This window comes from Pelophylax lessonae, assembly GCF_965119305.1.
Source record: "Pelophylax lessonae genome assembly, chromosome: 1".
Taxonomy (NCBI): Eukaryota; Metazoa; Chordata; class Amphibia; order Anura; family Ranidae; genus Pelophylax; species Pelophylax lessonae.
In genome coordinates this window covers 207,213,716-207,230,013 of record NC_138768.1, presented here as the reverse complement: position 1 = coordinate 207,230,013, position 16,298 = coordinate 207,213,716, and the positions used below count along the sequence as shown (strand labels likewise).

Genomic DNA, 16,298 nt, shown 5'->3' with positions numbered 1-16,298 from the left:
AGGAGCTGTAGTTTGCGATCTAGCCTATCCTGCGTCTACCTAACAACTGCATTTTACTTTCTTGAACAACTCAACCCCCCAAAAATTATTACCTTTTGTATTACTTGCCCTTCCCTTTAGATTGTAACATGCCGGGACCTCCTAATCCTCTTTGAACTAAATTGTAACTGTACTGTCGTCCTTTATTTTGTAAAGCACTGCACAAACTGTTAGTGCTATGTAGGGATGAGCCGAACACCCCCCTGAGCAGAACTCCCAAACAGGCAAACCCCATTGAAGTCTATAGGAGCCAAGCAGGAAAAATCAAAAGTGCCCATTTTGATGGCTTATGTCACAGGTGTCAAACTGGCGGCCCTCCAGCTGTTGCAAAACTAGAACAAGTCCCCTGAGGCATTGCAAGGCTGACAGTTACAAGCATGACTCCTACAGGCAGAGGCATAATGGGACTTGTAGTTCCGCAACAGCTGGAGGGCCGCCAGTTTGACACTCCTGGCTTATGTGCAAGTATTTGGACATAGAAAGGGTATGGGGGTCTGGGTACTGCCCTGGGGAACATGTTTTAACGAAGAAAAAATAAATAAATAAAATGATTGTTTCTTCAGAAGCAGTGATTTTATTTATACTTAAAGTGCAACAATAAAAATGAAAAATTCCTTTAAAAATAGTGCCCAGGGAGTCCCCTTAATATGCCTGTAAAGTGACGCATCTGTAGCATGCATAAAACATGACATTTCAAAATAAAAATAAAAAAGTCAAATCCTTTCAAAAATGACTTCACTATTACAATTGCCGGAACTCTGCTATTAAAAAAATAAAGAAACAAAAACGATATGCCCCCCCAGTCCATAAAAGGCCCTTTGGGCCAATGAAGTGGGCCTTAAGTTCCCCTATTGTTACCGCTTGGATAAACACCACTCCTCAGCAGTTAACTGTCTTATTGACAGAGTCCTGGTTTTTGGCTGGATGGTACAGGACTACCCATTCTGCTTCCCCATCTAGTTCTGACCTAGTCCTGTGTACTCGGGTTATTGTTGCAGCAAGAATACTGCCAGGAATACGGCTGTGAGTATTGCAGGGTGGGTAGGTTGCCTGCTTCCCTCTGAGGGAGTACTACCAGTTACCACTGTCACACCACTCCCATCACTGTTGTCTGACATGGCTGATCCTGTTCATAGACAACAAGTTTAACAGAATAGGTATTCGGGCTGAATGATCAGACAGGAAGTAACTGTAAACTGCAGTTTACTAAACAGGTGCAAAACAGGTTAAAAGCAATAATGCAAAATATGTTTCAGAGTGGAAAGAGGTTCAGGATTTCAAGGAGCATACATACACTGCAGAACAATAGAAAACAGAATCTGAAAGTTACACAAACATGGACTCTTTACAGCAAAGTCTCTGTGGGTCAATCAGGCCTAATCATGTGGCTGTATATCGTAGTGTCTATAAGACTCTATACCAACAAAGAGTCTAGCTGAGAATCACTATATCAGTATAACAGTTCAGAATGAAAAAGCCTACTTGTGTTCTGACAGTGGAACGTCACCCGCCTGGCTTTCGATCACTTTCCCAACTATCTTTGCCTTGGCAGATGTGGCCTCTTTGGGCTCTTTAGAGTGGGGCATTAAGGAACTTATCTTCCCTAGGTGTGTCTATGATCCCCGGGAGATGTGGGAAATTAAATTATAGGGGCCTGCACCTGCATCTGTGCATGGTGAATAAATAGACACTTTTCTACAATATAAGAATGCATGTTCTGATTTTTCTGTTCCTGTGTAGTTGACTTTTTTTTTTTTTTTACTGATTAAGTTACATAGATCATCCTGCAGCAACATGATCAATTCTTTATAACAGTCCCTACTATATGGTCAGTTCCATCTACTCCTTAACACAGTAGGGAAAGCAATGCAGGATCAGTGCCCTCCCTAGAGAAGACACTGCTGTGAGGCATTCCTTAGTGAGGGTGTGAATATTGATCAAGCTTGAAAAATCAATCACTTTAGAACTATTTGGGTGCTAAACCCATATTTATATTGGACAGATCCAAATTTTTATAAAAGAAAATAAAAATGTGATTTTTTCATTGTTTATTTTACATTTGATGGTTTTTGAAAGTAAAGTCAACTTTGGAAACTAACACTGAACTCACAGCTTCCAGAAAATAACACCATAGGATTTGTGTTTAACTATATACAAGAAAAACAAGTGCAGATATAATTTTATTGTTCACTATAAATAACACTGATTGAGGAAGTTGGAGGATTTATTACCAGTTCATATTAGAAGTTCTAGTTCAACACATTTCAAGGAATCAGGATGATTAAACTGTAAGATAAATGTATCATATTTACCTTGTTTGACAAGGCTGTTCATTGCACTTTCTAATTTGTGGTTCTGGCTTCACCAAGTCTTTACAGTAGGAGTTATCCACGATAGTTATATTTTTGTTCATAATTTTTGTGCAAGACACAGTTGTTTTTCTTTCCCCTAGTATACAAAACACATGAAAGACAGTATTAAAACCATGAGCTATATAAAATCATTGTTCCTAGCCTGTAAATCCTCATGCACATAGACATGAGGCACTCTAGTGTGAATGGCTACAAAATCCACTTGCATAAAATTGCTGATGCTTTCCCACATCCGAGGAGTTGCAAGTGCTTTGACATTTACCCATGCATATATGTATGGCATTTTTCTTTGAATGTGCCAATTTTGCATTACTTGAAATATGCCGCATGCCCCTGTGCTGATACCGGTGCATAAGCAATTGGTGTTTACACAAGTATGGGCGCATGCAGCTATTCACTTTGTCGATTTATAAATGGGGTCTTAAAAATGTACTGTCAGTAGTTATCCACCTTCATTAGGATGCTGTTTCATCCTGCCCCTACTCTTCTGCCACATATTATAGCCCACTTCCAGGATGCATGATGGCCAGCATCATTCAATTTCTTTCTATAAGCTTAGGCTGTGGTGGCCAAACCAAAAAATTGGTGCAAAACACCTATCTCCTGCGCTCTAAGAGGTAATCTTCAAACCACATCCAGCCACACTCATGCGGCTACCGAAGACCTTCTACTTGGCTTTATTTGGATGCTTCGGCCTTGCGGCCCCTTTTCAAGACCAGGGTAGTCTGAGACCACTAAAATCAAAGAACAAACACAAGGACGCACCGGGCTAGTGCATTATCTTCTATAAAGGTTTTATTGAATAAAAGGTATAAAAATACTCACAAACAGAGTCTTGGTATAAGCATATCAAATGGATATATTGCCATCCGCATCAGAACTAAAGGGTATAGTGTCCTCTGAAGCTAGGCTTATGCATTTCTAAGCTTTGCCTCTTCCTCAGAGCCTATGGGCCATGTTTCAGCCCTTGCTTGATATACTAAACAATGACCTCTTGAACCAGAAGCAATTGGACCTGGACCCACCCCCACAGGGGTGTGTACATGGGGTGCCGCCTGTACACACCCCTGTGGTGGGTCCAGGTCCAATTCCTTCTGGTTCAAGAGGCCATTGTTTAGTATATCAAGCAAGGGCTGAAACATGGCCCATAGGCTCTGAGGAAGAGGTGAAGCCTCGAAACGCCTAAGCCTAACTTCAGAGGATGCTATACCCTTTTGGTTCCGATGTGGATGACAATATATCCATTTGATATGCTTGTACCAAGACTCTGTTTGTGAGTATTTTTAACCCTTTTATTCAAAAACACCTTTATAGGGAATAATGCACTAAGCCGGTGTGCCCTTGTGTTTGTTCTTTTATTTTAGGCTGTGGTGGGCCTGCCCCCTGGGGTGCATTATAATGTCAGCCTGGGCTCCCTGTACTGCTGTAACAGCACTCATGCATTATTATATGAGCGCTGTTTGGTGCTGCTGTGAGGATCAACCACAACGACCGCAGGTCAGGAAGCAGAAAGATTCATGAAGTAACCAGACAAGGTAGAAGACAGCTAGAACTAAGGTATGTACTTTGAGGGAAAAAAAAAAAGGTCCCCAGGACAAGTTAAACATTACATGAATGAATCACTAGACAGTAAACAGTTTCTGTTTTAGAAAACCTTGAAAAGCTAAAAAATGTACATATGGGAACCTCTAATAAAGTGCAGCAGATATCTGAGATCCTAAGTTGTAAAGACATAAATGAACTCTAATGATATGTCACTTTCATGCCCCCTTCCCCCAATATATCAGAGCAGAGTTTGCTCAGATAATGAACATTGTTCTGTTGGAAATGTGAGGGAGTTGTGTCTATTCTCTATTGAAGTGATGGCAGGAAGAGGAATATAGGAATATAACAGGAGTAACATGAAAGATACTGTATGTGCTGACATTTTATGTTATATGCTACACTGTTCCCTTTACCATTTTTATGCCTCCCATAGGTATATTTTGCAGTGAATAGGTCACCAAAAGGCATCTCTAATCATTTTCAAGTGGTATAATGATACAGCCTAACCTTCCAGCAATTTCCTCATATAATTATTTTGGTGTCAGAGAAGAAGTGTCAGGATAAGTGTGTTATTGCCTGAGTAGAGTACAGTGCTGATATAAAACAAATCCAAAACAGTGATTTCTTGGTTACACAAACTAAAACTAAAGGCTTTAACTGAAACATTTACCCTCCTCCAGCATCTCACAGAAAGTCAACTATCTGCACTCATTTTGGGCTGGAGACAGGTTATTCTCTGTGTGGGCCTTGTAGCATGACTTTGGGAGGATATTTCTGCCCTGACAGAAGTATGAGGATATAACAAGACTAATGCTGGCCATACACTATTTAAAAAATCGTCCGAAATTCAGTCATTTGGACAGTTTGCTAGTTTTTCAGCCAGTTAATGGGCACAAATCGGTAACCAGTCCCCTGGAAGTTAGACTGCACTATTACATCAATGTTTAACCACTTTACCTCCGCTCACATGGAGGCTACTGCGGCACTTTGCCACGATCCCGTCCAGCGACGTAGGCCTACGTTGGGCGGGTTCTCGGCTCCCAGAGCACGCTCCCGCGCGCCGCGGGTCCCGATTCCGATCGGATTCGGTAGGGAACCGATCAATCACCAGATACTGACCAATGATTTTTGGTCAGTGCCTGGCGATCGGTCCCCACCAATGGCAATCTGTCCCCTGTCTGTGTAATGTAAACACAGACAGGGGAAGTGATGTCACTGTCCCTCCTGGAGTCCTTTCGGTTCCAGGAGAAGACAGAGACACAGTAAAAACGTGAGTTCCACCAACACTACACTGACACACCTCACATAGGCACATTAACCCCTTCATCACCTCTGATCACCCCCTGATCACCCCCAAAACCCCTCACAGTGTACACTATGTGGTATACAGATATTTTACTGATCACTGTATAAGTGTCACTTGTGAGCGTAGTTTGCGCTTGCGCTATGCCCAAATAGGGTTAGGGCACCCACCACCTATCCCCTAAATAAATTTTAACCCCTTGATCACCCACAGTTAACCCTTTTACACCCTATTACTCTGTGCACTAAATACAGTATATAGGTAAATACTGATCACTGTATTTAGTGTCACTAGTGACCCTAATTTGCTCTTGCGCTTAACCCATATAGGGTTAGGGCACCCGCCACCTATCCCGTAATAAACTTTTAACCCCTTGATCTTCCCCAGTTAACCCCTTCACTCTCTATAACACAGTGCACTAATATATACAGTATATCAGATAACTACTGATCACTGTATTTAGTGTCACTTGTGATCCTAATTTGCGCTAAGCCCGAATAGGTTTAGGCCACCCGCCATCTATCCCTTATAAAGGTTTAACCCCTTGATCTCCCGCAGTTAACCCCTTCACTCCCTATCACACAGTGAACTAATATATACAGTATATCAGATAACTACTGATCACTGTATTTAGTGTCACCTGTGACCCTAATTTGCGCTTGCGCTAGGCCCGAATAGGTTTAGGCCACCCGCCATCTATCCTCTATAAAGGTTTAACCACTTGATCTCCCCCAGTTTAACCCCTTCACTTCCCTGTGTTCACTATATACAGTGATTACCGATCACTGTATTAGCGTCACGGGTGCCACAACTTAGGCTAGCTAGTTAGCGTCAGGGTCCCACTACACCACCGTTACTTAGCGTCAGAGTCAAGTACACTAACACACACACACCACCGTTACTAGTATAGTGTTTGAACAGATCAATATCTGATCTGATCAGAACTATACTAGCGTCCTCATAATTTAGTGTTCCCAAAACGCAGTGTTTGCACAATCAGCACTGATTCCTGCTAGCACCTGCGTTTAGCCCCCTTGCCCAGACTACCTTACCCAGGCAAGTGTAGTATTCAATTGATTACTGACACTTCCAAAAAACACAACACACAAAACCGCTGCGTTAGCAGAGTCAGGCCTGATCTCTGTTAGCACTAGCAGTTTTTTGTAGCGACCAAATAGTCCTCGACAACCAGGTGCTTTTATTACCTAGTAGTCGCATCACTGTACGGGTAAATTTAGCTACCAAAATGACAAAACGTTCGTTCAGTGATGATGCTATATACAGTATAATGACCATGTCAAGTGAGAGCGATGGGGAAGCCTCACTGGCAGAATCAGGGTCAATATACGAACCAGATGATGGTAGCGGCTCCCTGACAGATAGCTCCGACAGAGGGGTCCCTGCTAGGGTCAGGCGTACCCGACCCCATTCTGGAGTTGCTGACTTGCAAGAACCGGGGGTTTCTCGTATGCAGCAGAGTGCCAGTACTAGTGTCGCTCACACTTCTCGTGATCTGGCAAGCACGAGCGGCCTAGTACACCCTGGACCTTCAACCAGCACTGCAGTATCACCTGGTGATGTGGCGAGTCACCTGAGTGCAGTTGAAGCTGGTGCGGTGGCTAGCACGAGTCGTGGTCCGCAGCCACCGTGTATCCGAAGACAGGCCCGTAGAGCCCATAGTGTCCTCCCTGAAGCGCTGGCATATCCTAATTGGCAGCCCACAGATTCCACAGCGCCAGTACTTCCCCCATTCACCGCCCAACCCGGAATCCAAGTGGAAACAGCTGGTTTTAATCCCATAAACTTTTTTGAGCTGTTTTTCACTGAAGATCTTTACAGATCTATTGTGGACCAATCAAATTTGTATGCTCAACAATTTATCGCCGCCAACCCAAATTCACCTCTTGCCAGACCATTTGCCTGGAATCCTATTACGATTCAGGAGTTTAAAACCTATCTGGGCCTTTCCTTCAACACGGGCATTACAAGAAAGAATGAATTGCGGTTATATTGGTCCACTGACCCAATTTATCAAATGCACGTGTTCTCTGCTGCTATGTCCAGGGCTCGATACGAACAAATATTTTGGTTCATGCATTTCAACGGCAATGAACTCTGTCGTCCTCGGGGAGACCCTGCATATGATCGGCTCCACAAAATTCGGCCCCTCGTAGACCACTTCAATCAGCGGTTCGCAGCCTTGTTTACCCCCCAACAAGATGTCTGCGTTGACGAGTCCCTGATTAAGTTTACTGGCCGCCTTGCTATCAAACAGTACCTCCCCAGCAAGCGTGCCAGATACGGGGTCAAGTTGTATAAGCTTTGTGACAGGGCCACAGGCTATACAGTTAATTTCCGTGTCTACGAGGGAAAAGACAGCACTGTGGAGCCCCCCGACTGCCCAGGCTACATAGGGAGCAGCGGCAAGATAGTTTGGGACTTGGTGTCACCCTTATTCGGAAAGGGGTACCACTTGTACGTGGACAATTTCTATTCAAGCGTGCCACTTTTTAGACACCTCTTTCAATTGCAAATTGGCGCTTGTGGCACCTTGTGATCTAATCGCCGGGGCTTCCCCCAACGGCTAGTAAATGCCCCACAGAGCTCGGGGGAGAGAGCCTGCTTGAGGTGCGAGGAATTGCTTGCAGTGAAGTGGAGGGACAAACGAAATGTTTACGTGCTGTCCTCCATTCACCCAGACACGGCAGTCCATATTTCTACGGTCACTGGTGTTGTTGAGAAGCCCCTCTGTGTCTACGACTATAACCGTAAAATGGGAGGGGTGGACTTTAACGACCAGATGATGGGACCGTACCTAATTGCCAGTAAGGCCAGACACTGGTACAAAAAAGTGTCTGTATACCTATTTCAGTTGGCTGTTTACAACGCTTTTGTGTTATACAAAGCGTCTGCCGGAACATTATCCTTCTTTCAATTCCAAGAAGAGATAATCAGAGCCCTTCTGTATCCAGATGGTGCTCCTGCCCCATTTCACCAACCAGATGCAGTGAGCCGGCTGCATGAGAGGCATTTTCCGGAATACCTCCCGAGTACCCGTACCCAACGATACCCCCAAAAAAGATGCCGTGTCTGCAGCAAGCGCGGATTTAGGCGTGACACCCGGAATTATTGTCCCGACTGTCCTGACCAACCTGGTCTTTGCCACGGTGACTGTTTCCATCGCTACCACACACTAGTGGATTTTTAGCGTAGGGTACAGCACGGCACAGTTTAGGGCACATTTACACAGGGTCTCAAAAGATGCTCGATGGCTATCGTCATTTTGAGAGACCCGAACCTGGAACCTGGAACTCGACGTTTGAAGAAAAAAAAAAAAAATACATAAAAGCTAAAAATAGTTGTCGTCTCAGTCATTTTTTATGTTCTTTTACACTTCCTATGTACTTTTAATGTCCTTTGTATGTTTTTCATTCTTTTGTGACCTGCTTCTCTTGCAGGTACTCGTCGGCTACCACGCATTGATTTTATATATTCTGACACAAACAGCGTTTGCGCTCAGCATATATGGATACCTTTGCTGATAGCAGCTGTGGTGATTTTCTGATTTCAGCACTGCAGTTAAAATCCTATTTTGGTATACGTGGATAGTGTCGTGTATACCCATCATTAAATTCAGTGGGTGGTTGTTTGGGCGGTTAATGATGAGTAATACTACGCATTATTCCTGTGCTGATTTCTGATAGGTTCTCTTTTTTTCCGTTCAGCCCACAGGCTGCATGAAAAAAAAAAAAACCTATATGCCAAACAAGGACCAGCAATGTACTGGTACGTTGCTGGACTTTGAGTGGTTATACCAGGATGATGCCTGCAGATTTAGGCATCATCTTGGTATCGTTTTTTACAGCCAGCGGTCGGCTTACATGTAAAAGCAATCCTAGTGGATAATTGGCCGCTAGACTGCTTTTACATGCAGTGGGAGGGGACTCCCCCCCCCCCTCCTGCCGCCTTCCACGGTTTTTCTCGGGCTCTCCTGTCCCACCGGTTAACCCGAGAGTGCAGCCGGTGGTTCAATTATCTAACCATAGAGCTGATTGGAAATGAGAATGGCTCCAATCATCTCTATGGCCTAAGATGCCGGAGGCTACGAGCATTTCATGACTCTGTTTCGCCAGAAATAAACAGCGCCATTGGGAAATTGGGAAAGTATTTTATCACACCAATTTTGGTATGGTCAGATGCGTTAAGGTCAGAGGAAAGATCTAGAGTCTAAAAGACCCCAATTTTTTTTAAAAAGAGTACCTGTCACTACAGATTGCTATCATAGGGGAAATTTAAATTCACCGTGATAACAATAAAAATGATTAAAGAAAAAAAAATGAAAGAAAAGGTGTCAAAATAACATAAGAAAGCAAATGAAAAAAAAAAAAAATCAAGCCCCCCTGTCCCCCAGTGCTTGCGCGCAAATGCGCACACAAGCGTTGGTCTAGTGTCATATGTAAACCGCAATTGCAGCATGCATGTGAGGTATCGCCGCGAACGCCAGGTCGAGGGCAGTAATTCTTGTGGTAGACCTCCTCTGTAAGTCCAAAGTGGTAACCTGTAAAGACTTTTAAAGGCTTTTAAAACCGTACGTAGTTTGTTGCCGCGGCACGGGCGTGCGCAATTTTTAAAGCATGTCATGTTAGGTGTCTATGAACTCGGCATAAGATCTTCTTTTAAATTTTACCAAACAATTTGGAATTATATAGTGTATTTTTGCATTAAATATAAAAAAAGTGTTTTTTTTACGCAAAAATTGCGTTTGGAAAATGTGTGCGCAAATACCGTGTAAAAAAAAAAAATTGCAACATCCACCATTTTGTTCTGTAGGGCCTCTTCTTTAAAAAAATATATAATGTTTGGGGGTTCAAAGTAATTTTCTTGTGAAAAAAAAATATTTTTTCATGTAAACAAAAACTCACAGAAAAGGCTTGGTTTTCAAGTGGTTAGAAGAGTGGGTGATGTGTTGCTAAAATTGAGCATAAAATGCCAGGACTGTTCAAACACCCCCCAAATTACCCCTTTTTGGAAAGTAGACACCCAAAGCTATTTGCTGAGAGGCATATTGAGTCCATGGAGTATTTTATATTTTGCCCTAAGTTTCAGGAAAATGACAATTTGTTTTTTTTTTGTTTTTTTTTTACACAAAGTTGTCACTAAATAATATATTGCTCACGCATGCCATGGGTATATGTGAAATGACACACCACAATACATTCTGCTGCTTCTCCTGAGTACAGGGATACCCCATGTGTGAGACTTTTTTGCAGTCTAGCCGCGTACAGGACCTGGAAAACCAATCCGCACCTTCTGGCTTTCTAAGGGCGTAAATTGTTGATCTCACTCCTTACTACCTATCACACTTTTGAAGGCCATGAAATGCCAAAATGGCACAAAACCCCCCCAAATGACCCCATTTTGCAAAGTAGACACTGCAAGCTATTAGCTGAGAGGCATGATGAGTCAATGGAATAGTTTATATTTTGCCACAAGTTTCAGGAAAATTATTATTATTTTTTTTTTTTTTTACACAAAGTTGTCAGTAAATGATATAATGCTCACACATGCCATGGGTATATGTGAAATGACACCCCAAAATACATTCTGCTGCTTCTCCTGAGTACAGGGATACCCCATGTGTGAGACTTTTTTGCATTCTAGCCGCGTACAGGACCCGGAAAACCACTCCCCACCTTCAGGCTTTCTAAGGGCGTAAATTGTTGATCTCACTCCTTACTACCTATCACACTTTTGAAGGCCATGAAATGCCAAGATGGCACAAAACCCCCCCAAATGACCCCATTTTGCAAAGTAGACACTCCAATCTATTTGCTGAGAGGCATGGTGAGTATTTTGCATCTCTCATTTTTTTTGGGAAAATGAAGAAAAAACAGGAAAATGCATTTTTTTCCTCTTTTTTCAATTTCCAAAACTTTGTGACAAAAAGTGAGATCTGCAAAACACTCAACATGCCTCTCTGCAAATAGCTTAGGGTGTCTAATTTCCGAAAAGGGGTCATTTGGGGGGGTTTTGTGCTATCTTGAAATTTCAGGGCCTCCGAAACTGTGATGGGTAGTCAGGAGTGAAATCAACAATTTACGCCATTAGAAAACCTAAAGATGGGGATTGATTATCGGGGTCCCGTATACAGCTAGGCTCCCACATATGTGGTATCCCTGTACTCAGGAGAAGCAGCAGAATATATTTTGGGGTGTAATTACACATATACCCATGGCATGTGTGAGAAATTTATCTTTTAGTGACAACTTTGTGTTAAAACATTTTTTTTTTTTTTTTTAGTCATTTTTCAAACACCTGTGACAAAAAAATTAAATATTCAATGAGCTCAACATGCCTCTCAGAACATTCCTTAGGATGTCTACTTTCCAAAAAGTGGTAATTTGGGGGGGTCTTGTACTGCCCTGCCATTTTAGCACTTCATGAATTGAGATAGGCAATCAGAAATTAAAGCTGCGTAAAATTTCAGTATTTACACCATAGTTTGTAGACGCTATAACTTTTGCGCAAACCAATAAAAATGCGCTCATTGAAATTTTTTTTAGTCAAAGACATGTAGCTAAATATATTTTGGCCAAAAAAAATGACATAAATTGAGTATATTGGATATTTTTTAAAAGACAAAGTTGAAAATGTCATTTTTTTGCAAAACTTTCGCTCTTTTTTTATTAATATCGCAAAAAATAAAAAGCGCAGAGATGATCAAATACCACCAAAAGAAAGGTCTGTTTGTGGGAAAAAAAATGACGTAAATTTTGTTTGGGTACCACATTGCATGACTGCACAATTGTCAGTTAAAGTCGCACAGTGCTGAAGCACAAAAAGTGGCCTGGACGGAAGACAGCAAAATGCTCCGGTGGTAAAGTGCTTAAGTGGTGGTTCACATTTTAAAATCACCCATTCCTTAATTATACCCATAATTGTGTCTAAAAAATCCACACAAAATACACCTTTCCTGAATATTTTTTAATAATGCATTGCAGCCAGATTTATCAGTCTTTACACTAGTTTCTGCAAGAGTCTGCAGCCTTTTGTCACTTCATTCAATGCAGTGCATCATGCTTCTCTAAGAACTACAAATAGTGTTATATTGAACATAGCACATCTAGTTTGCATTTTGGGCCCATTTACCTCAGCACAGCCTTCAATGAATTTTATTGCCATGCTTTTACTTGTGTTGTGCTAAGATAACCTGCTTGGCTAAATTGGCTGCCAAATATATCACAACAGATCAAAAATCATGTATGCAAAACCTTCAGCAGCTCAGTGCACTGCAAAACACAGGAGCCTGTTGTGGTGCGCTGCAACGCAGATATGCTGGGAAGATGCATAGGAGTGCCTTTCAGAATTAACAGCACTGTCATGCAACTTCACACCTAAGGCAAATTAGTGCCAGAGGCGCCATGGCGTGAATGGGTCCATAAGGAACCTTGGATAAAGGAGTATTCAGAAAACATAATTATTAGTTACCACATCGGGTAGCCAGCTGCACAGGATAAAAAGAGGGTGGAATATTTAAGCTATCCATTAAGGGCTCTTTCACACTATCCGTCCGTCGGACAGACTCCATTTATCTCAGCGGGGGATCGGGGGATTGAGCAGGAGGATGACAGCTGTTTTCCGCACTGTGTGCGGAGACACAGCTGTCAGTTCCCCATACATCTCTATGGGGGAATCGAATGGGAATGGACCGTCGGTCAGATGGAAAATAGGGTTTCCATCTGTCCAGATTTGACGGATCAGACCGGATGTCAGCGGACATGTCTCCGCTGTCATCCGATGCCCCAGAGGGATGCATGGGGGGACCGTTCAGATCCGCCAAAAAAAAACGGACAGGCGGATCTGAACGGTCCGCCTGTGTGAAAGGGGCCTAAAGGTACACAGCAATCATGTATATTAACCACTTCCCATCCACCATGTAGAAGAATGATGGTGGCAAAGTGGTTAAGTTATCCTGACTGGGCGTCATATGACGTCCATCAGGATAAGCTGCGAAGGCGCAGAGCGGCGATCAGTGGTGCGGCGTGTCGCACTCGCACACCGATCCTGGTAAAGAGCCTATGATGTAGGGTCTTTACCATGCGATCAGCTGTGTCAAATTACAAGCTGGTCACATCCTAATCAGCAAGTGCCATTTAACAGCTTTCCTCATTTTGTGCTGACAAGGCGCGAGTAGAGGAGAGCAGATCGGAGGCTCTCCTGACAGGGGGGTCTGCGCTGATAATCAGTGCATTGATTATCAGTGCAGACTCAACAAGGATGCCCATTAGAGCCCACCAGGGATGCCAACCCATGCCCATCAGGGATGCCAATCAGTGCTCATCAGAGATGCCAATCATACCTATTAGGGATGCCAATCAGTGCCTATTAGTAATGCCTGTCAGTGCCTCCTCATCAGTGCTGTCTCTCAGTGCCCATCAGTGCTGCACATCATTGCCCATCAATGCCACCTATTAGTGCCTATCAGTGCCACCTATAAGTGCTGCATATGGGTGCCTATTTATGCTGCCGATCAGTGCCCATCAATGCTGCATATCAGTGCCACCTATCAGTGCCCATCAGTGCTGCATATCAGTGCCCATCAGTGCTGCATTTTAGTGCCTCATCATCAGTGCCCATCAGTTGGACATCATCAGTGCCCATCAGTGCCCGTCAGTGCAGCCTTATCAGTGCCCATCAGTGCAGGAGAAAACTTATTTGTTTACTAAATTTTATAACATAAACAAAGAAAAACTTTTTTTTCAACGTTTTCAAGTATTTTTTATTTGTTTAGCAAAAAAAAAAAACAGTGGTAATCAACTACCACCAAAAGAAAGCTCTATTTGTGGGAACAAAAATAATAAAAATGTTGTTTGAGTACAGTGTTGCATAGCCACGCAATTGTCATTCAAAGTGTGACAGCGCTAAAAGCTGAAAATTGGCCTTCGCAGGAAGGGGGTGAAAGTGCCCTGTATTGAAGTGGGTAATGCTGCTACTTAAATTAAGTACTTTGTTTAAGTAATTTATGGTGTAAGAAGTATATGAAAGATTGCTGAGATCAACTCAGAATACTGTTAATTGAGCAAGGTATAATTGTGCTATGTATGGGGCAAAAAGGCTTCCTATCCCCATCTCGGTGTAAGCATCAAGCCACCATGACCAGATATTTATTCTATTACCAAAAAAGCTGGATTTTTCACATTGCAATTGATGGCATACAGTCAGATTAAAAGAAGGTCTATAATCAAAATGTAAAATCATATATTTATTTCTACATTGTATTCCATTTATGTCTAGCCTATTCTTATTATTCTGATCAATCTTGAAGTTTGTAAACTTGCTTTGTGAGCATCCCCCACATTTGTTTCCTTGTATTCAGTAACACATATTCACTATGCCCTGTGATCAGTCACTCCTGTGTCACACATTTCACAGAGCCTGCCCACTGAACTACAAAGGTGTTGAGAGCAGGAGTTTCAGGAGGTGAAGTCACTACAAGAATCACTGCTTACAGGCAGCAAGGTACCATGGGATATGTAGTCCTTAGAAATTGAAATTGAACAGCAGAGGAAAAACAGCAAAGTAAGCAGGCAATCTAGGAAGTTGTGGAAAGAGATGACCAGCAGACAAGCAGCATTCGCAACATAAAAGGAAAAGTTTCAAGTAAGCTTATTTTGAATTGTCAAACGTAACTATTGTTTGTATTGCTACTACAATGCGTATTCTGTATCCATAGATTTTCCTTAAAAAAAATTGCACTTTAAAATTGGCTGGTGTTGAGATATTTGAGTAACAAAAGAGAGATTTCCCAATTTATCTACACACACAGTAGTATAAAACAAACTCACTGATACATTGTATGATTTACTGTAAGACTGCAAAAGATTTGATAAACGAATCTCTCAAAACAGCAAGTAGCAGTGGTGGAACTACCAGAGTCGCAAAGGTTGCACTTCCGACCGGGCCCTGGTGTTCTGCCACTTTGGGGGGATGGGGGGCCTGAAGAACCCGAAATGAAGCTCCACAGCAGGGTTGCAGGTTGCAGTTGTAAGCATAGAGTGCCTATTATACTCCCTCTCACACTGCCCAGAGCCAGCACTGACAGCCCACCCCCTTTCCCCCCCTTCACACGAACAGGAGAGGAGAGAGATAGATGAATGAGCTCCTCCCCCTCTCATCCCTCTCCTCCTGTATGTGCCTGTGGCCCCACCCACATTCCAATCCCAGCAGCACTGTGCTTCACAAAGGGGACGAGTGGGCGAGAAAGCCCAGTAGCTGGCAACTAGATTGTGGAGGAAATGTGCAGACTGCCTGAGCCCCCTTCCTGTGGTGAATGAGCTCACCATCTGTGGTGTTTGAAGTGTTCCTCCTCCCTCCCCTCCCTCTCCTGCCTCTGAGTACACTAATGTAAGGGAGAGCTCTGTGAACTGTAATGTAAAGGGGGATTCAGATGTAAGAGGTGCTCTATGGACTCTGATGTAAGGTGATGTAAGGAGAGCTTTGGTGAGCAGAGACCCCCTTGCATCAAAGTTCCCCTTTACATTACAGTCCACAGAGCTCCCCCTTACAGTTTAAATGGAAATTCTGCAGACTGTTATGTAACGGGCTCTGGAAGCCCTAACTAAAGGGGAATGCTGGGAACTGCTATGTAAGTGGGAACCCCCTTATATTAAAGTTACCCTTTACACCAGAGTCTGCAGTGCTTCCCCTAACATCAGAGTTCTCAGTGTTCTCCCTTAAATCAGAGTTCTCTCTTACATCTGGATCGGCAGTCCCCCCTTACAGTGTAAGGGAACAAGTTCAGATGTGAAGGGGAACTCTACAGATTCAGATTTGAATGGGAACTCTACAGATTCAGATTTAAAGGGGAACTCTGCAGGTTCAGATGCAAAGGGGAACTCTGCAGGTTCAGATGCAAAGGGGAACTCTGCAGGTTCAGACACAAAAGGGGAACTCTGCAGGTTCAGACGCAAAGGGGAACTCTGAAAGTTCAGATACAACTGGAACTCTGCAGGTTCAGATGCAAAGGGAAACTATATAAG

The 16,298-nt window shown here is 43.0% G+C and overlaps 1 protein-coding gene across 1 annotated transcript in view; it reads right to left on the bottom strand.

Annotated features, from left to right (window-relative positions):
- ADAMTS19 (ADAM metallopeptidase with thrombospondin type 1 motif 19) overlaps positions 1–16,298 on the bottom strand; it is a gene marked incomplete at its 3' end in the record, with an annotated part of 395,950 nt that overhangs the window by 40,429 nt on the left and 339,223 nt on the right. The window contains exon 19 of the mRNA XM_082272872.1: positions 2,352–2,487. Within this exon, the coding sequence (XP_082128998.1) occupies positions 2,352–2,487 (136 nt within the window). The remainder of the gene's footprint in view (positions 1–2,351; positions 2,488–16,298) is intronic.